Source organism: Falco peregrinus, chromosome 2 (genome assembly GCF_023634155.1).
Source record: "Falco peregrinus isolate bFalPer1 chromosome 2, bFalPer1.pri, whole genome shotgun sequence".
NCBI classification, from domain to species: Eukaryota; Metazoa; Chordata; class Aves; order Falconiformes; family Falconidae; genus Falco; species Falco peregrinus.
This window is the reverse complement of record NC_073722.1, coordinates 106,560,947-106,583,941: the sequence shown is the minus strand read 5'-3', so window position 1 is coordinate 106,583,941 and position 22,995 is coordinate 106,560,947. Positions and strand designations below refer to the sequence as shown.

The 22,995-nt window shown below is 40.8% G+C and overlaps 2 protein-coding genes and 1 long non-coding RNA gene across 5 annotated transcripts; 1 reads left to right on the top strand and 2 right to left on the bottom strand.

The window, feature by feature from the left end:
- Positions 1-1,177: 1,177 nt before the first annotated feature.
- NIPSNAP2 (nipsnap homolog 2) lies at positions 1,178-16,158 on the bottom strand. Its single transcript, XM_055795580.1, has 10 exons — positions 16,012-16,158; positions 11,570-11,709; positions 11,446-11,491; positions 8,558-8,652; positions 6,533-6,603; positions 5,983-6,123; positions 5,522-5,553; positions 4,110-4,204; positions 3,175-3,258; positions 1,178-2,373 (listed from the first exon to the last, which is right to left on the bottom strand). Exons 1-10 carry the CDS (start codon positions 16,095-16,097, stop codon positions 2,309-2,311), a joined length of 855 nt encoding a protein of 284 aa, XP_055651555.1. The 5' UTR covers positions 16,098-16,158; the 3' UTR covers positions 1,178-2,308.
- LOC114012965 (uncharacterized) lies at positions 3,265-13,999 on the top strand. Its single transcript, XR_003555769.1, has 3 exons — positions 3,265-3,468; positions 11,050-11,135; positions 12,557-13,999. It is a non-coding gene; the product is annotated as an uncharacterized LOC114012965 (long non-coding RNA).
- A 1,792-nt stretch (positions 16,159-17,950) lies between the features above and the next one.
- Positions 17,951-21,951, bottom strand: MRPS17 (mitochondrial ribosomal protein S17). 3 transcript variants are annotated; one of them, XM_055795581.1, is made up of 3 exons: positions 20,380-20,526; positions 18,941-19,078; positions 17,951-18,320 (listed from the first exon to the last, which is right to left on the bottom strand). In XM_055795581.1, the coding sequence occupies exons 1-3, from the start codon at positions 20,500-20,502 to the stop codon at positions 18,192-18,194; spliced, it is 390 nt and encodes a 129-aa protein (XP_055651556.1). In that variant the 5' UTR covers positions 20,503-20,526; the 3' UTR covers positions 17,951-18,191. The 3 variants fall into 3 exon arrangements, with proteins under 3 accessions (XP_055651556.1, XP_013157099.2, XP_027646744.2); XM_013301645.3 differs by lacking the exon at positions 17,951-18,320 and adding an exon at positions 21,881-21,951 and having other exon boundaries at positions 18,596-19,078; XM_027790943.2 differs by lacking the exon at positions 17,951-18,320 and adding an exon at positions 21,904-21,927 and having other exon boundaries at positions 18,596-19,078.
- Positions 21,952-22,995: the final 1,044 nt, after the last annotated feature.

Below are 22,995 nucleotides of genomic sequence, written 5' to 3'. Positions count from 1 at the left end.
CCATGAAATTAAGAGGGAAAATCGCCAACAGTGTTCATAACAGGGGAAAACTAACTTCAGGAAGGGCTCAGGCAAAGGGAAGCAAGAAAAGATTGTCATTGCTTATTTACCTGCTGCGCTATGTCCGGTGAGTTCACACAGTTCTCTGTAACTAACAGGAACTAATCTCTCTCTGATGACAGCCAGAGCCTGAGTTTGAAGCTCAGAATGACAGGAGACATTCATAATACATTACAACAACGCTAGTGGGAATTCAGATCTTAGGTAGTGTGTAAAGACTGAAGAGACTTGTGCTGTATGATGTCACCTCGCAGAACATCCAGTTATTCCTTAGATTTCTTATGCATGCAGAACTTTGTCGTCCTTAGACAAGAGCTCTGCTGGACTGAATTTAATTCCTAGTGCTCCCGGCTGCAGGTACGGGCATAAGAACCCCCAAAATCCTCTAACTCCAAAAATGTTTTTCGCCTTTTGTCTCTGACAGAGATTGCTGGTGACAAGGGGTAAGTTACAAGAAATATGGGAGGATACTAGGAGGAATAACAAGGACTGGAAGCTGATACTGTCATCCTTTTTTAACTTTTGCAGCTAAACAGTAGTCCCAAAAGTCTGCAAAAATGACAGCCCCAGATGACAGTGCTGTTTGTGACTGATTTCCAAGAAGGAACAGCTGAAACAACGTACATGGCCCGCTGAGTAAGCCAAGCTGAGAACTTTAAGCTAATATAGTGCAGTATTTTACTCAGTAAAATCCCGTGATCAGTTGACAACAGGAAGAAAATATAAAACCAGACAAGAATCACATCAAATATTGACTTTGTTCAAGATGAAATGCAATCAAAGGCGAGAGTGCAGCATATTTCACATGAGAAGAAAAGAAGAGATCAGACCTGAAAAATTAAGCGTAATTTGTGGAGAAAAATCAAAAGGAAAAATATTTTGTATTTATCACCACAGCACTTCTGACCACTTAGCAAAATGGGATGTAATGGAGATACTGTAAATTCATTTTGGAGAAGGAGAGCAGAATACTGGGCAATGCTGTCCCTGACACAGACAAGTGACACTGGCTGACTAAGCTGAAATATCTATGCAATTATTCAAATTTTCCATAATAAACACTGGAAGATGAGATAAACCCCAGGTGGTGCAATACATATAAGGTGCCAGTAAAATGTGAAAATTAAAAGGATTTTATTGACTCATATGTTCTTCCTGAAAACTCGTTAAAATGTACAAACTGGACATTCAGTAACTGATTTGTACATTCTGTATGTTACACTGATTCTTGTAGCCACTTTAAAGAGAGGATATTATTTCACTTACAGGATGTTCACATCATTGCAGACACCAAAAGTGTTGATACATTCTAGTCTAAAAGTGAAACCAAAATAGAACTGGACATAATGGTACACCGCTTTATGCCAATCCTATTGACTCAACATGCGCCAGTTTCACACATCAATTCATTAAGTACCTACTGTACAAGTAGTGAAACACCTGACCAAGCATATGTCTGAAGTCATGACTGCTTATTAAATTAAACCCCTTTTCCTAGACTTCCAAGTTATTTGTAGAAACAAATGTCTTGAACCAAACTTGATCCCCTGCAGAATGTTCAGATGTCTTGTCAGTATCTCTTTGAAAACCATAGGTCACACTTCACAAACTTAATTTCAGGTGTAGGGATCTACACAAATGCGCGACTAGTTACAACAGGCTTCAGAGTCCTTGCAAAACAGAATGCCCTACTCTCTGTCCATAACCTCTCACCTGACAAACAGTATTATCCTCAATTAATGACTGCCTATTTGCAAATTTAGAGCTACTTACTGATTTCAGGCCTGCTAGAACAGCTAGGTGTATTTCAGAGCTGCCCGAGGGCTTTGCAGCTTCTCATTTCAGAACTCCCACGTTTGTTTTTAACACCTGATGCTACACGAAGGCCACCGCAACTGCAATGCTCCATCCTGCTGCTGTTACTGAACACTGGGCATCGCCTGTGTAGCAGAAGGTATTAAATACTGTATGCCACGTTTAACCTGAGCAGCTGTCTCGCAGAGGAACTCACAGATGTCTTTGTACTCATTTCAATTAACCAACCTTTTAACTAGAGTCCTATCTCTCTTTTTTTCCTGGTACAATCCCAAGAGCAAAAGGTCATTAGATTCTGAAGAAAAGAGGTCTCTTTTATAAGCTCAATACAGTACTTTTATATTTCAGACTATGATATACAGTGTATACCATAAATTAATTTAAGACAAATACTTGTCACTTTATCTATGTAGGCACAAGTAAATCAGTGACTTTACTGAAGCGGAGAAATCTTCAATGGTATCATGATTCTGGACTCCATTTCCTGAATAAGGGGCACTGAAAAAAATTGAGACAGGGTTTAATTTCACTAACAGAGATCATGAGCAGTTCTGCACACTCGTTTTGAACAGATATTATTGTCTTCACATTACTCTCCTAGCTAGTGCATGCCAAGTCATCAGTAACCGCCAACATTCCTGTAACTGAGGCATAGCAGTGTTGAGAACAAGTGATTTTTTAATGTAATTTGCCTGCTCCTTTGAAGACAAGTATATCCGTTTCACCATAATGAAAGTTATCTTACATTTTTCTGGTATCCTTCCTTTGAAATGTACCCTATGGAAGCAAAATCTGACATGCTTAGCATACTTCTGTGACTTTTGTTATGAAAGCTATCTTTGATCTCAAAGATCTCCTGGCTTCTAGTTCCAAAGTCTAAATTCCCTTTTCAAAGGAATGCATTTAACAAGGCTCCCATATTTCATGAAATATCAGAGGCAATAATTTATTACAAATCTCACTATTGGCTCACTAGATTTTTTGGACACAAACTTAAGCATTTACACAAATCTGTTCTTCTACAGGAGAGATGCTTGTACAAAAATGTACTGTTAATGTAGCAATTTTTTAGAAATCAGGCAACTTTACCAAGTTTGTACAATCAAAATTCACCTTATGGCTTAGTAAAATGCCCCTTCTTTCCATTACAGTAGAAAAACTGACACACAGGTGCACGCACACCAGAGATGCAAAACTTTTTATCATGGAACAATACTGAACATTGAAAGTACTGAAGAACAAAAATGATGGCATGCACAAAAGTCTACCTCCAGCATTCCAACCAAGTTAATAGGTTACCTGTGTAATAGACTAGTTCATCCCAGCCAGGTTTATGCCACGCAGCATTCCTTATATCTTCTCTGGTTTGGAGATCTTTGTAAGCTGGCGAGGGAAAACAGCAAGCACAAAGCTTAGAAGTTAACTCCTTTCCCTTCTACACATGAATAACTCCCTTGAAAGTATTCTAGTGTGTTATTAGGAGGATGAAAACACTGGGAAGGAAAGAAGTCAGAAGATCTTCTCCATAAAAAGGAAAAGCTCCCAAACCAACGCTAACAGAAGGAACTGGGGAAGACAGAGAATGTCTCACAGGTAAGACAGATAATGGAAATGGGTGCAGTTCTACATAAATGCTGTCAGATACCTAATGCTGGAATATTAATACTCTGAATTGTCAAGGTATTAAGATAATACTTCATATTTTCTAAAATAAGTATTAGACAGTTTCTTCAAGCAGAAACAATCCTAATGTGTGAAAAGCAGCTAAGCATTTGTGGAGACTAACACGAAGAGAAATCCAAACCACCATGATGCAGTAATGTAAACAAATGCTCGACTTTCCTTTTTGTAGGTGTGGTATATGTGAAGCTTGAAACTAAACTGTAAAAATCTGACTTCAGAATGAATGGGGATGGAGAAAAGAGATGGCAGGACATGGCTTGGCATGCTTATGTTACTGAAAGCAAACAAGCAATGCCTAGTAAGAAAGGGCTATGAGGAACTTTGATGTAAACAGAACAAAACATGAAATGTTCACTTATGCTTGCTTGTTTGAAGAATAGTCACCTACACTAAAAATTAAGAAAATCAACACTGTTGATGTGAAACAAAAAAAACCCAAACCCTTTTTAAGACATTCCCTTTGCCTTTTGTAAAAACCTTGTGTCCTGGGCAACATCAGCAGTCTGTTAGGGACTGAGTTAGTGAGAAAAAAGCAGAGAACATAAATTTACCCCAAAGGTGATGAACCATATACAGCTGTCCAATTTGTGAGAAAAATCCTCCAACTGCTTCATTATTATCCTGTCGGAAACGAATTGCACGAGCCCTACAGAAGAGCACAGCAGACATTAAAAATGACAGATCTGGTAGGAAATAAGTGACAATTGAAAGGAAAACAGAGTTGAAAGGAAGCCGAAAGATACGCCATTTGCATTTGCAGTACAATTCAGCAATTAAAAATAAGAAAAAAATCTGCAATACACTGATTTTCAGCACTAAGTAATTAAAATACACCTATGTATCTTGTTAGAATGAGTTAAAATTGGAGTGCTACAGTTTCACTAGACTGCATTAATCACTCTCCAACAAAAGATTCAGCACAAAGATAATTGCTGGAACAGTGCAAAGTGGCACACCATTTTTATAGCAGGTTGTTCTAAAACTAAGTCCTTGAGTTTCAACTAGATTGTCGTTGCCACACTCATTAACCACAGATTTTGCGGCAGTGGAATACAACTTTCTTATTCACACAGACCTTTGCTATGCAGCTGTCCTATGCAACACTCCATCATTTGCTGTGTAAATAAAACCAATGTTGCTCTTAACTATAAATCTGCTGAATCTGCCAAAACAAACTGGCTACCACTATAGATATGCCTATTTTATAAAAATTCTAAATTTGATTTACTATATTCAAATTACTGTGATTAAATAAATCGTATCAATGACAATGACCTGTCTAAAAATCTGAGTCCTCATCTTTCTCAAAATAATTGAAAATACTCCAAATTTTTGAACTATCAACCATTAGAACTGCAAGGACAGTGAATGTAAATTGCAAGAAACTTACACTGGCTTTAAATAAGACAAAATCAGAAGCATGCACTAAAAAGAAGACTGTTTCAAATTATTTTAAACTATGTATTAGAATACAAATGTGCTGCCCAATAGCTTTTCAAGAAGCAACTTGACTTTTAAAGATTAAAAGACCCAAGATTTAACCCATTTAAACTAAGTCAGCTTCTACTGGTCTTGGGGAAGTTGTGAAAGATCAACATAGTCTCAAGGAGTTAACTGCCACCCTCCACTAAGCAGTTCTTTCTGCTCAGTGTAAATGGTTTCTGATACAGGACAGCAAACAGAGAGCGTTATGTGAAGGAAAGCCAAACCACAGAGGCCACAATGTTGTTTGCACACAGAATTCCTCTTTCTTTCCTCAAAGGATAAATTAAGGGTCAAAGAACTATTTTCCAATTTTTTTTACATTTGTATAGTTTTACAAAGAGCAAAGTTGCGTAAGTACAGAAGCAGGCCATTAACTTGGTGATTGAAATGCTTTGGGACCGTTCTGCCACCTCTACTTTATGGTTTTTAAACATACATCTCTCAAGTAAGAGAATGCAAGTGCTAAAGCAACACTTACCAGTAATTTCCCCACTCAATCATTGTTCCGGGCTACAAAAATAAAACAGACTGTTACAACTGTAGTTTAAGGAAAGTTAGATTACTTGGGCAGTTTTCACAACATTTATGTATGGAAAACACTATGTATTAACAAAGTAACTTCCTGCAAGTGATAAGCATATTACAATAATCTGTAATTACTCCGTTTACCTACTGTATTACTTCTCAGTCATTTGCCTGAAGTTTCCTTCAAATGAAAACAGGGTTTTCAGCCCTGCAGGTATTAGTATCTTGTTGGAGCCTGCCTTCATTTTGGACCCCACACTATGAGAGCAACAATGATTCAGACATCAGCGTTTATAAGAACCAGATTTTTAAGATGAGGTCTGTTTTCCATCTACACTGCATATACATGCTTTGAACATTTTACAACAGCATAGAGCTAAAAAAAAAAAAACAAAAAGAAAAATTTAAACTTACTCTAAGTTGATAGGATCTCAATTCATAAATATTAGGCCCCTCTCTGGGAACAGGTTCATTCCAGAAACTGAACTCCAACAAGAGTTGGTTCTTGCGCGAGAGAAGCATGTTACCCCTTTCTTTGCGAAACTCTGTGAATTCCTAAAAACCAATGTGATCACTGTCAAACTTTGTATTATGTTTCAACAACAAAAGCATTATACCATATGGTGGCTTAGACTTTCTTTTTTAATGCTATCTTGGGGTTTCGGGACATTGTAATCCTTTTAACTGTAAAGGCATCTAAATTCTCCTGCCATATTTGAAAAATTCAAGTGGCATATTTACACAGTCCCAAGTGTAAATGTTTCAAAAGTATTCAGGTATTGAAGCTCAGTATTTCTGAATACGAGAATAAACCCTTTTCCAAAGAGGTTTCAAAGTTTGTACAGGAAGCAATGAGATATTGAAGTAAAAGCAGATATTCAAATGTGCAGTTTTTTGCTCTCACTATATTCTCTGTTCTCTTCTCAGTAAAATAACCAGTTCTAACAAAACCAATGCATTCTACCTTATTTTGACGGAGTTTGCTCATGACCTCATTGAGAGCTGGATAGCCTCCCTCATATCTCCACAGATGAACTGAAACAGAAAAAAGGAAGTTTTTTCAGGGATGTCACAGACCAGTGCTAAATCTTATGGAATATCACAGTATAAAATGCTCCTCACACTACAGAATTATACAAAAATAGAAATCGGGTAACAGGTTTAAAAATAGATTTTCATTAAAGAAAGCACTACACATTTGAACATTTTAAGAATAATGGAATCATCAGCTTTTTAAAAAGGGTTCTTCTCTTGGAAAATTTTGCAATCTACTTTGAAGCTAACAGGGAAATTCCTGAATGGACTTTTTGTTGCCATGCTAGTAAGATGTGATGACTGCATGACTGTAGTTAAAACCGAGATTCAATCTAAGAGGATGACTTAATTAAAAAAATGTGGTTTATACCAATTTCATCTAAGAGCAATAGAGGGGTAGACTTTTTAATTCAGTAAATTACTCAAGCACAAAGAGCAGCACACTTTCTGTAAGACAGGAAAAATGATGCAAATGTTACTTTTGAGGTAAACATTACATTAAAAAAAGCGTAAGATATCGGAACATGCTAGAATTGTTACATTTGTTAGGATTTTCCCCATAAAAACAATTTCAGAACAGGTATCTACAACTGCATTTTTTCAAAGCATTCCCTCTTTAATGAATCATAATAAATCCCTTTAATAAATCATAACAAGATTTATTTACAAGCACTTAATATAGCAAGGCAACAATATTTCACTTCAAAGAATCACAAAAGCTGTTTTCTCTCCTCTAAAGCAGTCCTGTGCCTTTTTCAGGACAGCGAACTAGAGACTAATTTAAGGCACTTCACTATGATAGCAGATTCAACCACAGCTTCTGCTGTCGTTTCTCCAGGGCAAATTTGATACAGCCTCTAACTGATGAGCCATTAACTCAGCACGGGCACAAGTACTGAACAAGTCAAACCCCCATAATCTGCTTTATCGCACTGCTAGAACTGTTGCAACAGCATTTTCAAGGCAGGCTATAGATGCAATTACAGATACAGTCTGTGTTAATATGTTTCACAAGCAATGAGACTTGGCTAAGGTATTCTCACTTCCATTGTCTTCATTCTCCAATTTCTCTTCAACTTTTAGAATTGTTTCTCAGACACTGTTTGGTTTATCTACTGTTACTGCTTTGCATTTATTCAGTGTCAATACTGCAATATGGTGTGAATGCAGGAAAAATTAATGTGTATGTGAGTATAATTTTCAGTAATGAAGCAATGACACTGATAGTAGCTATCACAGCTCTCACAATGGAGCTATGTGACAAATATCAGTACACCACTGTATTTGTGGCTTCCCATTCCCTCAATTTCCCAGAGCCCTGGCAATTTTTCAGGTTTTCTCTCGGCACTAGACTGTGTAGTAACCTCTGTACAGCTCTTCAGTAATTCCTAGTTCCAATATATTTTCAATCTGCATAGTTAGGCAGTACCCTTATATGAATATGAACAGAAATATATTTCTTTCCTTCAGTAAAGGCCCAGCTTATTGAGTTTACAATGCAACATTTCTTCAGATGGCGTGAATAATTTGCATTTCATTACAGTATGAGAGTCTGAGTAAAGCTTTTATACTGGCCAATGCAAAATAAACTCTGTCTTTGTAAGCCTTTGCCTTTACACCAAATATGTAGGAATAGGATCTGTGCCCACAAAATATTACAGGACCACATTTTACAAGCATTTCCCCAAACTGTTAAATCTACCACCTAGAAAACATGAAGGTGTAGTAACAATAGGACAGATTTTAGGAATTAATGTTTTACTGCCGAACTCCACAAGACAAAAAGCAAACACTGTAAATGTTAATATGACTACTGATAATTGATGCACACACACCCTCACTGTGTACATTGCTAAAGGTTTACTGTCAACAGAGATGATTTAAAGAGAAGAAACCTGCCAAGCACACGTTTCACTTGTATGGTTTTACATTCTGTTGTACTTCTATCTCCTACCAGCCTGATCTTGCTCTCCGTACCACGTGTTCCAAGTCCCCACCAGTGCACATGGGTAGTGTTTTTCTTCATGAATCTTTGGCAGCACCTCTTGACTTGAAAACAAGGAATACAGACACTATGTTGCATTTCCTCCAGGGAGGCTACAGTTGATATGTATAACAAATCACCACACGTTTATCATTATGGTATGAAAATTCACAAGCTCTACTTTTCAGAAGAGAAAGCTGAAATACAAAAATCTGCTATACAGGGGAAAGATAGCGACACTACTACGAAAAATTAAGGCATGTGTTACCATTTCTTATGACTGTATGACAAATACACAGCATGGTAGAATTCTTTAGGTGCAATAAATTATGTCTATCCCTGAAAAGGTTATCCAACACATTAGGAAAATAAATATTGGGATGTCTCCCTTATAGAAAACGTAACCTAACTACATGGGTGATTTGCTTTAGGAAAAGCTTTTTATCAAGGGAGGCAAAATACACAAAAATAGGAAAGGTCAGTCTTCTGTACATGTTACAATGCTATTAATTCTGTTGAGCTGAATGAATAAAACCAAGTATTTTGATAGATCAGACAATGACTGTACCTCATAGCATGCAGCCTTACTGCTTTCTACCATTTCAGAAAATGATCTTACTTTGATACAACTTACCCATTAGAGCATACAGCTAAACTGCCTTAAAAATACCTCCAACAAAAAATTTGTTTGACTATTTCCAGTATTTCTAACATTTTTTCAAACTTTATAAAAAAATTTTGAAAAATGGCCTACATTAGCACTAGGAAATGAAGTTTTACCGATTGCTGACTCGGTTAAGACAGCTTTCATTGCACTGTACTTGATGAATAAGTCAATCAGTCTGGTTGAACTTCACTTTTTAATATTTTTCCCTGAGTAATTACCCCTTGTTACTCAGTTTAGCTCATAGGCAATGAGTCTCTGCACAATATCATATAATAGGAAGTTGGTTGGTCTTGGGCTGAGAGTCATTAGGTAAGTTTTCTTCTTGATTCTGCCACTGACTTTCTAGACAACCTTGAGCAAATCTTATTACCAATTTGTGCCTCAAGATTTCTCACTATTGTAAATAATATGATAGAATGACTCTCCAAGGATGTTTTCAAGGATGTTTCACCATCAGTTCCATTTTCCAAAGCATAATGACATCCTAGAAAGGCAGCTTTAAACAGAAATGTTAAATTATTCAACTCTAAAATAGATTTTGCTGCAAATTATAGAAAAAAATGCCCACAGAATACCTTATGAAGACCATCTTTTTTCTTTTTTAAAAATACCTGTTCCTAATTCTTCAGAAGGTGTCATTAACCACAGTGAGTCATGAAATACTGTCATTATTGTCTTCATTACATTATTTCTTTATTAATATACGATGACTAATCCTTACTTTGATCTGATACAGAATAAGGAATTAACCTGTTCATCTTTCATTTAGGGAGAGGAAGAAAGAAAGTTCAGAGAGGCTTAGGTTTTTTTATTACTCCATTCTTAAGTTTTCACCTCCCCTGGAAAACTTAAGTTTGCTTTGGTTTGAAAATGATACATTTAACCACACATATGCCATCTGATTGCTGTCAGCAGTTTCTTTTTTTGCTATTGTCTCTCTCCTTTAAAATAAAAGCCGCTGCTTTCACTCAACGTTTAGGTAGCTCATGAGATAACACTGAGAAGTGGTTCCCTGTCTTGTATAATTGGACATGTTTATATTAAGCTTTTAAACAGAAAGCTGGTTGAATGCTAATTGTGCTTCTTTATGATTGAACATTATTCTAGTGAATTTCTGTGTTTGTATAGCCAGGAAACCAGTTTTGGGTTATCTAGCCCCATTTCAAAACTGAACACTTGAAGGCACAAAGGTGCTGGATGACCCATTCATGGCTGTACAGCCAATCAGTAGCACAGCTGAGGACATAAACTGGGAGCTGTGATCTTCATACCCACCCGCCAACCCAGCTGGTGTTCTCACCAATACACCACACTTAAAATATTGGTTGTAGTAGGGTATCGTTACGCTATGAATGTTTTATTTAACTGACAAGATGATCACTGTCAGTGAGAAAGCACTGCCATTTTAAAACATGTGAGGCTCACTACATTTCCAAATTTAAACATACAGTTCTTGAAAAGGCAGCTGTTCTGGCTCCAGAGGATTACATAGGCAGAACAGGACTAACATTCCTGCAATTTCATCCTTAAAGTAGCAAATTTAGAAAGTTACTAATTCATACATTTTATAAAGCTGTAACTTTTTGGAAAACCTCTAACAGTGCTCCCTTTGCAAAGATCCTTTCCAAGGATTTGCATAGCTCTTTAAGAGTAGGTATCAGTAACATTACTTTTGTAGAAGGATACAGAGAAGTCAACCCCGGGTTTTTAAAATCTCTTCAGAGTTATACTTCAATTTAATATTGGCATGTAGTTTTACTTACTGGTGATCTCTCCCTTTCCTTCCTGTATGCAGACAATAACCACCCTGAACACATTCCTCCATGGCAGCTGGAGCGGGACATGCTAGCGTACTGGATCTACCCGCACAGACCAGCAATTGTAAGACAACTAAGGGAAGGGGGGAGGCTGTTCCAACAAACGTCACTGATGTTTTCACAACAGGCATCACCCTAATCAGCAGCTTAGAAGAATGACACCTCCAAGAGGGAAGGCAGGGGGTGAACTGAGTGACATATCTTTTGCCATCTCTCTACAAGAATAGTATGTTCTATTTAACACCATACCCTGAAAGTAAAACCAGAATTTTTTCCACCTCCCCTCTAAATAATTACGTTATTTGCCAATTTTCAGAACAGCTTGTGACCGAATCAACATGTCTAAAATGTGAAAACATAATAGGCACACTTACCAAAGCTTGTTGTAGGCATCTAGACATTCTGGTTTTACATTGTGAACTGAAACAACAACATTACGTGAGAAATGCAGGAATAGAATAAAGAAATGGTAATGTTAAATATAAAAATATCACTCACTCTGTAGTTTATACAGACTGCTGGTCTCTCTTTTGGCTAGAAGGTTGGAGTGAGCATCTTTCCTTGGATCGACTTTGCGAACAAATAGCGATTTTAACCAACTGTCTTCACGAGGTCTGCTAGCTGAAGATACCAGCCCCCTACACATTAACAAGTACATTATACTGTCACTGAGCGTGTCTTGAAAATGCCCACAATGGAGGGAAGATAGGCGCAATCAAGTTTAATGCAAACGGTATCATAACACAGTTACATATACGTCTGTTACTAAAACTTTCCCCTGAGCCACCTCCTAGCAAGGTATAAGAGTTCTTTCCCCACTGAGATTCACCCTCTCACAAATCATTTTACTAGATACAGAGTTTAACAGTTAACCATACAGTATCCTTTATTGGATATTTACAATATTCAATTCTTTGTGCACATGGCAGAGAATGAGTGTATGGCTGCTTTTGCTGCCTATTTATCTTCTTTTTCATCAAGTGTCTTTGATGAGGCTAGGTCAAGGCTAGGTCTGTTCTGATGTACACAAACTAATGAAAAAGAACAAAAAGACAGCGTGCATAAGGAAAAATCTGTGCAGCGTAAATAGGAAAGTAACTGCCATATGTTCCTGCGTTGCTTAAATAGAACTCTAAAACAGGAGAAGTTTAACAGCACATCTTTCAAGAGGAAAAAATACAACAAAAGTCTAATTTGGGAAAAATTATGAGTGGAAGGAAACAAACAGCCTGCAAATATTTCAAGTCCAAATTCCCGCAACTGTACTACACGGGGTACAGATCCACATTTTTTGTCCAACATTCACCATTTCCCTTTCTTTGAAAGATAAGAATTTTACCATCTATCTAATCTTCATGCAGTTTCTGCAAGTGCACTTCCAAAATAATACTGCTTCTCTTTACACCAGAGCACACAAAACATTACAATTGATAACTGTGCTTTTTAAAAATGATGTGTTAAAGGAATCATTCTTCTCTTTTCCAGCTGACAGAAGACCTCTCAATCACCAAAAATTGTGCAGAAGGACAAGAAAGCTGATGTATTTAACTGATTCTCTAGAATGTGTGACAGGGGACCCCAAGCTTAAATGTTTTTTCTTCTTTCTCTTAAGAAGCACTTCCTTCAATTGGCTTCTTTTTGATATGGGGTTTCTGCTGAAGTACTAAAATATTTCTCTGACATACTAAAAATGGGGCATTGGAAATTTAAACCTCTTCCTGCCTCAGAAGTCAGCTTTTCACCCTTAATTACTGACTAGAGATCCAGCAGACAGCTATCAATCCTCAGCTATAAAGCTGTCTTCCAGATATTAAAGTTTGTGACAAGCATTCAAGGAAAAAAAATGGGGAAAGAAAATCTCAACCTCCTTTGGGAATAATATCTTCCATGAACACGTCTGCCAGTATTACACAAAAGTAGTTCGCACTAGCAGTGTTTTTTAACAATCAATCTTTTAGTCCCAATGTCTGACGATAACATAACGAACTGGTTCACCCTGTGGAAACAGGGTAGAGGAAAGGAAAAGTATTTCATAGTAGAGAAACAATAACAACCAGAAGAACAACTGCAGCTGAGATGACCGTCAGTGTTAAGAACTAATTAGTAAATATCTTATCAGAGTATTGAAAATGATGCCTTCTTTGGCCCTAGGTGAACACACAGCCATGTTGCCGTGCTGAAAGCTAAGCAGCTGTTCCTGAGTACAAGCACTGAAAAGGGCATTCCACGATAAGGCTGTTGCTAGAACAGAGGGTACGAAGTTGCCTGGAGCAGACATATCTCTGATCTCAGCCAGAGGAGGTGATGCACAGGTGACTGCAGTTGTGATGTCACACCTGTATCAGGTGCCACAGAAGCACAAACTGTCCCAGATGATAGGGGGTAAATCTCACCTAATAAATCCAAGCTGTTTCAAAAAGCTCCCTTAAAGTAAGCACTAATGCTCACTGGCTCTACAAGACAGAACTCAGCCCCAGTTTTGCAGCGCTCATTTTTTCAACTCAGATATGTAAATATGACCATTTCTTCCCCTTCATTAAATGGAGTTGGTAAACTAATACTTAGAACATTCTTCTAAAAGGATTACTGCTTGCAGCAAATTTTGAAGATGAGAGAGACAAATGATCATGATGCTTTTTTTGTGAACCAGCTCTATCAGCAGCAAGAGTAAGCTGAAGTTATGGAGACAATACTGAAAAGCAAATTCCTTTGCTCATTAGGACAGTCTTGTGACTTGATTGTTAAACTGCTCCGAAACTAGAGGTATATTTAATTTTCAATACAGTAAAATGAGTAATACTTTACATTTATGTAAAATCTTGTACCCAGCAATTGTAAAGTTCCTCATGAACAAGGACTAACAAATCATGACTATCCATCTCAACATACACTTGTAATAAAGAATGGTAACCGCTGAAGTGCACCCAACCTGAGATCCTAGGGCTTTATTTTTAATCCATATCCTCAGAGAAGTCATACACTACTGGTGTCATTCTATACACCCACAAATCAAGGAGCTCTGAGCTGGTTACTGGTTCACTTGTGTGGGCAATACGTACCCAAGATTAGCTCTGGAAGCGTAGAGACTAAATTCATGTATTTGGACTGCCAGTTAGGAGCACCAACCACAAATTACTTCAAAACTAATCCATCATCCAAAAGATCTACTTTTAACTAACTTCTTAACATTATGCCCCACAACATTATAATACATGCTCCAAGTATAACAGGTATCAGATCCAAATTATTCCAAAATCCAAATATCACTAATGAAAATGTGAATATGCACATAGAATGAATACAGACACACTATATGGAATTACCATCACACTTTCACAATTTTTTTTCCAGGAACAATACTGATTAAAGAGAGTTTTCATTCAATCTTTTAAGGCACTGATTGACTTTGCTAGCAAGTTCTTATCCTAGAAATGTAAACTATAGGCTTAGCTTTCTTGCTACAAAGACTGGACTATGAACACAAAAGGATTACACTGCATAGCTTGCTTTTATTGGATTAAAAATGATGGTGAAAACACTTCTAACCCATTCAGCTTATGCTTTAGCACAAAATATAAACTGGGTGGGAGACATCAGGTCAAATATTTAGAGTTTGTAGTAACCCATGTCTGCCTGGAAAAGAAAGAAAAAGAACTTGTCTATAATTGACAGGTTTTGATCTGTGGTCTAAACTATGTTTATTTGAAATAAAAAAAAAAAACCCACAACCTAAAACATGCACATAAAATCTGACAACAGTCTCCACAACTCTCCCCATTCCTGCTTTAAACAGTTGTTTGCAGCGATGCCTTAGTCTTGCACCATCCTTGCACCATAAGTGATGCCTTAGCTGCCCATTCTGACGCTTGAGAGAGCAGCTTTCCATGAATCCAAGGAAGGGAGGAAAAAACCATGTGTATCTTTCCCAGTTCGGACGTGTCTGTGTCTCCAGCACCCAGGGAGCATGCGTGTCTGCTTTCTACACCCAAGACACACATGTGCACATCTGTGCCCTGAGAGGTGGGTGGGTGGGGGGGTGTGTGTCTGTCTGTGTGTGTGTGTACACTCTTGCCACCCAACAGCTGCGCATGTGCCTGACCCTTCAGACATCAAACACGGGGGCGTGCAAATGCCTGCACCCCTAAACTTGATGGATGTGCCTGTGCCTGTACCCTGACACCTGGGGGCTGTATGTATGTGCACAAGCCCCCCAGCTCCTAAAAGAAGCATGAGCACATGTGCCCCGATAGCCAAGGGGTGCACGGACATGCCGGAGCCCATGTGTAGCTGTGCATGGTGATGACAGGGAGATGCCTGGGGTGGGGGCACAGGGACCTCGGGCCGGGGCGCAGCCTGGCACCCTGCGCACCCAGCAGCCGTGCCCCCCGACACCAGAGGGCACGGGAGGAGGGGTGGCCACGCACCCTGTTGCTTGGTGGAACTGGGATGCGGGGCAGCTATAGGCTGTGACCCTGAGGGGATATGTGGGTGCAGAGCCTCCATACACCCCGCCCCCAGCAATACAGGCGGGCAGGGTGGCCGTGCCCCCCCCTGCGCGGTGGGGGGGCCGTGCGGCCTGAGCCCGGGGGGCAGGCGGCTGGGGGGCACCCGGCCCCGGCGGGGCAGGCCGGGGGGCGGCGCGGCCATCGCCCCCACCCAGGGGCGGCCTTGCAGGAGGGAAGGGAAGGGGCTGGCCTTGTGGCCCATGACCTTGAGGGACACCCCGAGAGGGGCGCACTCCCCGCCCTACGGGAGGGCCGCGGGCCCGGCCCGTCAGCTGTCCGGGCGAGTGGGCGCCATTTCCAGTCAGTAAAAGGAGGGGGGGTGGGGTGGGGGGTGAGCCTAGGCGGCGGGACGAGGGGAAGCGCGGGCGGCGCCGGCTCCGTCTCCAGCCTCCCTCGGCGGCCCTCTCCCGCCCGCCTCACCCCCTCAGGGCTCACCTGAGGGCCAGGCCGCCGCCGGGCGGGAGACGCGGTACGGCGCTGGCTCCCGCCAGGCTCCACCGCAGCAGCACTCGCGCCGCCATCTTGCTCCGGCCGCCTCCCTCCTGGGCCGGGGAGGGGGGGGGGGGTAAGCTGAGCGCTGCAGCGCCGCCGCCGGACGCGAGGGGCGCACCGCCTGGGGGGAGGGGGGGCGGCCTCAGGCCACACCCCCGGGGCCCGCGCCGGGGCGCATGCGCGGCTGCCCCCAGCCGGGGCGCCCCTTCACACTTCGGGCTGCTGTGTTTCGGGGGTGACCTAGCCCCGGGTTTGGGGGTCGCCTGGGAAAGCACCGAGAGTCACCTGCGAAGGTGTGTGTGTTCTCCTGCAAGGCCCCGCCCCGCCCACACCTGGCCGTGAGGTTTTCTTCGTGAGCTGTCCAATTCTGCCAAACTGGTGGTGCGTGCTAGCACCAAATCTTTAAATAACTTGAATTTATGAATAAATTTCTCATTAGGCTAATAGTTAAAGGCCAGTTCTGAAAGCAGCTAGCTAATGAACACAGAAAAGTTACGAGCAAGCCTTACCTGTCTACATTCTATATTTCTATACAGAATTCTAAATTCTATAAAATTCATATTGCATCATTGCAGTTTCCATTGCATTTTATGATTTTTTTTTCTATCAGCACTGTGTGAGAAGGCAGCAGAGGCTAGCACCTGCAATGTGCTTTAACATCAGTGAAGTACAATGTTTGTGGCGCCTCTTTAAAAACCAGTTTAACCTGCAATTGTCATCATTCTTTCCAGAACAAGTTACACTTCAGACTATGTATATTTAATCACACTTTGATCTGACAGCATGCTGAGCTCTCCAGCGACCCTCTCGGAGGCTACTTTTAAACTGAAAAAAAAGCATTGTGATAAACAAGAAATTTGCACAGCTACTCAAGACAAACCACAGGAAATACAGGGAAAGACTATTGACCCCCCCCCATTAGATGCAGATGCAACTCATTCACCAAACAGGAAACTTTTTCTACTTCTTACATTACATGTCTAGTTATTAGAACACTCATATCTCAAGTACTGTTGGTCAAGCTTCTTTACTGCCTGCTTGGGTAAAATTTAAGTCTATTGCCTACAGCCCAGGGCCACGTGCTAGCCTCGGTGCGATTTCTCTCAATCTCTGCTAGGGATGGAGTGTCACATTCTACATTCACTGGAACAGGAGTCAGAGCCCAGGTTTCCTTCCACTTCAATGACTGGCCAGCCACAAAGTAATTTACATAAACCTTAACCACTTCAACACACACATGAACAAAAATAACCCACAGCCGTAAGTTTAAGACACTTCCTCAAAGTCTGAGACCACTTTCACATTATTTACACAGAGACATTTGAACCAAGGTGCCTTGATCCGATGTGCAGGACAGTACTTGAGGACTAGCATTCAAAGAGCTGTACTTTTTGTTTGAAGCACGGAAGTTTAAAGTTTAAATTTCTCATTCTTCCTGATCCAAATAATTTGCTGAGTTCAGTCAGACTTTGTTAGCAGTTTACAGGAAGCTGAAACGGATTTTGTGCAGGTGAAGTTAAAGGGCAAATAAGTTACACTACTTATAATGGCAGAGAACCCAACTGATAGCTTACTAATGTAGGATGGCTCACTTCCTTGAAGTAAGATGTTTTAGGTCAGAGGAACTCTGTCCAGATACATCCTTTTTTAGCTTCTGATCTTAAACACCAATGACAGGTAGGCACATCAAGTGTTTCTCATAACTTCAATATACCATTCTCCCCTCCATACAGGGACATGGAATGCTGTCCCCACAGCACTGGGTTTTGAGGCAGATGTCCCTTTAGATCTGACTGAAAAGTCAGCAACACAGGGCTGCTATAACAGCTGCACTCTTAGTTTGCTTTATGCCCTGGAAGACAGGACACAAGATCCCCAGAGCTGCAGCAGGATAAAGTGATCTTTAATCATTAACTGATACAGCCTTCTAGTTTTGTATTAAAGTATGCAGCAAACCAGTACCAGTACTCTTCCAAAAATATGTTGTTTTGATTAGCTTTTCTGAGGAGACCAAATCTAACCACCTTTATTTTTTTTGCTTTGTACTCTCATCAGCTTCTATTTCTTGCTGGCAGTTCAAAGAGACCAATCTCTCCCAGAACTAAATACTTGCTTTGGATAGGTTAAACTACAACACACACTAAGCTACCCAGAGTTTTTATTCTCACCTTAGTGCCATTATAAAGGCAAGTGGTTGTGTTTTTAATAAAGTTTTCAGAAGTTAAGACGACAGTGCAGTATGGTGCGAACAACTGGAAGAGGAAATAAGGACACATGCAGGTAGCTAGTTGTAAAATTCTGCACTTCCTTTCAAAAGGTTTAATAGCATTTTCTTAACTAATCCTACAAACCACTGTCTGAAATACAGAACAATCAAATAATATAATGACCCTCCCAAACTTAAGCATTATACGGTTATTCTTGTTTCTCAATACAGAAGAGTCACTCCAAGTGAGCAGCTGGCTTTTCAAACTGTCAAGGCTTGGGGCCAAACTACATGCAGCAAAATGAAGTGTTAACACTAAGCTCACATTTCCTGTGTTTTCATTTAATGATTTGAGGTGCCTATCAATCTGTAACATCTGTTCTTATAAGCAACTACATTTACTATTTTTTTTTTACTACAGCTTTCACTGAAACATTTAACATACAACAGCAGGGCACAAACATTCCTGACAGGGACAAGCTGGAAAGCTCTCTGTTGAAGTATTTTTGCCGACTATTTGTCTGTTGAATGAACTTTAAGTTCCTGAAGTTTTTCACTTAGATAGGTAGTATCTGCCTCTGTCAGATTTTCCGAATCTGACAGATTTTCAAGGAATCTGGTTCCTGCACAGGGCTTTCCTGTTATTGGATCTATAACATTTCCAACCTTGAAAACAATTTCAGCCAGTTCATGCTTCACATGTTTGCTCCTTCGCTCAGGCAAAGCTTTCAGAAGAACAATGTCTCCAACAACACACTGCTGCAATGGATCATGGGCAAAATAGGTTTTTCGTTTGTTAAAGAACTGCAGAAAGAAAAAAAGAAACCTTGGCATTAGATTTCAAAATTAAGCAACTGGCAAATGTATAGTTAATATAAACCAAACTAAATTTTATGAAGGAGAAGTCAACTCTAATGTATTTTTTTTAACAATACTCAGTTTGGATCATGAAGAGAAATGCAACTGTGCACTCTACTGTCTTTCCAAAGAAAGCACAGCAAGACCATTCCCTGACAATCTCCCTCATCAGGATGCTGTTACCAGCTGAGCCTGCAGAAAAGGAGATGGGGAAGAAAGAGCCAAGTACAAAGAGCTGTTCATAGCGAACACTTGGATACAGGAAAAAATAACAAGCTCATCACTTAACAGATTCCCCTTCCTAGCACCACCACTTGCCACTGGCCTCTCTGCTCTCTAGTTCTGCTGTGTTAGCCTTTCCTTTCCTCCTCATCAACACTGCTTGAGCAAGACAGCAGCCTTGGCTCTTCCAAGCTGCATGACTTTCCTGTGCAGTCCACACTTCAAGAACTGATTTTAGTTCTTATTCATCCTATTATGTCTAAAGTTCATCAGCCCTGAAATCAGTACTTTGAAGTTTTCCATTTGAGAGTTTTCTCGCTCAATTTTCTTTTATATAAAAATCCAGTATTTATTCTTATTGAACTGCAGAAATCAGAATCTTTCTTTTGAGAAAGAATTAACAGGATCTTTTACGGATAAGATATTGGACTGGAATCCACAAGACCCATTATCTAATCCTAACACTATCCTTAACCTTCTGGTCACAAAAGGCAAGCTATTTCACCCACATATACCAGTTTCCCTATCTAAAAATGGAAAAAAATACTACTTTTAACCTTCCTGGTTGAAATACATTGACAAGAAGTGATAAATACAGAGCTTGTACAGGAGATCACAAATACTAAGAACACATACAATTATGCATACAGGAAAACTGCTACAAAATTCACTGTAGAAGTGACTAATATGTCAAGTCTCCAAAGCAAAAATATTACAAATCAATATGAAAAATGAAATCTAAGTGTGAAACAACAAAAACTTACCTTCTCAACTGAGATCAAATAAGTGCATTAACAAAGCACTTCAAAGAAACACATTTAGCAGATAATTTGTAAGTAAGTGCCCTCACAACACACTGCTTTTCATCTTCTTGACAGTCACCCCCACAGCCTAATTGTTATGCAAGTTCCTTAAGAATTTGCATTATAAAGAGCTATCAAAAATTCCAAGAACCAAATCAATAAAACATTCCTCCACACAGTACAAAAGTTACCATGCAGGACAAACCATTAACCAGCTTTTACCTTTAGTAGGTAAGGATCTAGCACAAGCCTTGTCACTCTCACTTTAGCAGTTTTCTGCATTTTGGTTCCTATTACTTTCCCTACTATCCATTTTGCATGGACAGCTCCACGTGGTACAGACATTGTTTAGTTATGGTCATCCAGTGCCTGGCAACAAGGAAGCAGATATGTTATTTTAACAAAAAACATAACCAGTTTCTGATCAATACCAAAATTATGATTTCCATTTCAGACTAACAGCTTAATCAGGTCATTTTGTTGGAAATACAGGGTAGAAACAAGTAGTTCAAAATTCCATATACTGCACTGCCTCAGCCTTGTTTTAAACTAACACGCTCCCATTACCAGGAGAAGTTACTTCAGGATGGCAGTAAAAATGGACATAATAGTGCAAGGGTGAGACCTTATCCCACAAAGTTTCTTTGAATCATACCTATCGTCACACATACAATACAGAAATAACTAGCTGTGGGAGTTACTATGAATTTAACTCACTCCAGCACCTGTTTTTGCTGGAGACCTGTTAATCAGGTCTGTATATAACCAGAGTTAATCCAAACAGGGAGGGGCCTCTAACTTTTGTTCAGAAAGTAATTTACTTCTCTGTATCTCATTATTAGCTGAGCTGATGAAACCCAAGAGTAGTAATAAGCTTCTCAAAGGATGAATGACATATCAAACAGTTGGGTAACCCACAGTAAGCGTCATCACTTTTGAGTTAGCTCTTTCCTGTAAGTAATTATACTCCACCACCTCATTTGCTTTGTTTAATTAGGGAAAGCTTTTTACACCACTCTTGCAAGAATCATGGGCAAAATAGATAGCTAAACATTAGAAGACTTGAACCAACATTAAAATTAATAATCTTTTCCTCTCCTACCCACCTATGTACTGTTAAACACACCTGACACCTGTTGAAGTCTCCTAAGGCTTCTTCATCTCATAAGGCTAAAAGACACTTGCTTTGATGTTGCAACACATCGAAACAGAAGTTTAGGGATGCAGAGACACATCCACAGGATGAAATGCTTCAAGCAGCAATGTCTGGGGTTGCTTTTACCACCCTTGACTCGGCTGTGTGAGCCACAAGGCTGGAGATGGGAGTCAGTACAAGAGTCCCTCCGGTAAAACACACCGAGCACCAACATCCACACAGGGCCCACGTCAGGGAGAGACGAGAGTGTACAGAATAGGCAAAACCCACCAAGCACAAGGGAGCTACCAGAAAGATAAGAGCCAGACAGCTAGGCTGGACGTCTCCCCCAGCGACTAAAAGGATAAAGCCAGTAAGGTCGAACAGATCCGAAGGCTTCCGCCCGCCCTCCACGTCTCCACAGCCCTCCGCACCAGGCCCAGCCTCAACAACCTGCCCGCCAAGAGAGCTGAGGGGCAAAGCCCTGCCCCGCGAGCACCGGGTCTCAGCTCAGAACCTCCACCACCACCCAGACCGCAACTCCAGGCAGACCCCAAGCCCCACCATCCCGCCGCCTGCCCCCCTCACCGTCAGCAACACCACCACCGCACCTCAGGGAACTTAACGAAACGGGGGCGGAAGGGGCGGGGCGGCAGCCGGAAGAGCCGCGCGGCAGCGGGGCGGGGCCAGCGGCGGGGAGGGCGGAGCCTCCCGGCAGGTTTAAAGGCGCAGGCAGCAGCCGCGCTCTCCTTAGATGCAGGCGGGGGGGTGGTTGTGGTGGGTGCTTCGTGTGAGTTGCCTGTGAGGCTGCCTTAGCGCGTAGTAGGAGGCTAAAACTGATGGAGATGAGGTTTTTCTGCTTTTCCCAGACTGTGGGCGGCAGGGGGCTCTACCTGGGCCTGCAGTCAGGTGCTGGCTGTGGGTGTGGACCTCATCTCCTCAGGGAGCCCCTGCCTGTGGGGAGACCCCTAGTCCCTGTGGGCTTGCACAGCTGGATCCAGCCTGATTTTTGGTGTAAAGGCCTGCTAGGGTGCCACGTTTCGCAGCGGTGTTGTGCTGTCAGGCTGGAAAGAGCCCGCAGCAGGCCACATTCTGCAGGTGCTGTGAGGAGGTGAGGTGGCAGGGGTGGTGGCTGAGGTGCCATTTTACACAGTGTTTCAGGGGATGGTGCTGGCTGCAGTGGGCCCTTCTGTGGCTGCATGGCACAGAGGTCTGCACACAAATTGGTGCACTCTTTGATCTGCTGCAAAGTTAGGTAAATGAGGCAAATCTTGTAGGCATTTCCATGTAGACCTGGGATAATTGTAACATGCACAAAGGGAGAGCTGGCCTGTTGTCCTTGCTTGTCCACATCGTGGTAGAAATTGAATTTTCTGTAAATCTGTATAAAAAATGGACAATTGGGGGGTGTGTGGAAAACCCCAAATGCCCAACTTGCAAATGGAATAATGACAAAAAGCCTTGAGTATGCCATTGCCCTTGGGGTAATGTGCTCCTGGCAGCTCATTGAGCTTGTGGTCTCTGTTCTTGTGGTGACTTCAGGCTGATGATGGGGTTTTTATTATTATTTTTATTTTTTATTTATAATTTATATGTGTTCATTTTTTTTCTTGTTGCCAAGTATTTTGGCTGCTGCCCACTTTTCAGGCTTGTTCTCTGTAGGCATTATTGTCCCATCATCTCTCACCACAGGAAGAGGGCAG

Bases quoted from the DNA above. Each gene is read 5' to 3' on its own strand.
- MRPS17 (XM_013301645.3), bottom strand. From the start codon at position 20,502: ATGTCTGTACCACGTGGAGCTGTCCATGCAAAATGGATAGTAGGGAAA. The intron at 19,079-20,379 runs GTAAAAGCTGGT...TTCTTTCTGCAG, and splicing joins TAGATCCTTACCTACTAAAG to TTCTTTAACAAACGAAAAAC.
- NIPSNAP2 (XM_055795580.1), bottom strand. From the start codon at position 16,097: ATGGCGGCGCGAGTGCTGCTGCGGTGGAGCCTGGCGGGAGCCAGCGCC. The intron at 6,124-6,532 runs GTAGAATGCATT...ATTGGTTTTTAG, and splicing joins GCAAACTCCGTCAAAATAAG to GAATTCACAGAGTTTCGCAA. The intron at 3,259-4,109 runs GTAAATTTATGT...TTCCCTCGCCAG, and splicing joins TATGGTTCATCACCTTTGGG to CTTACAAAGATCTCCAAACC.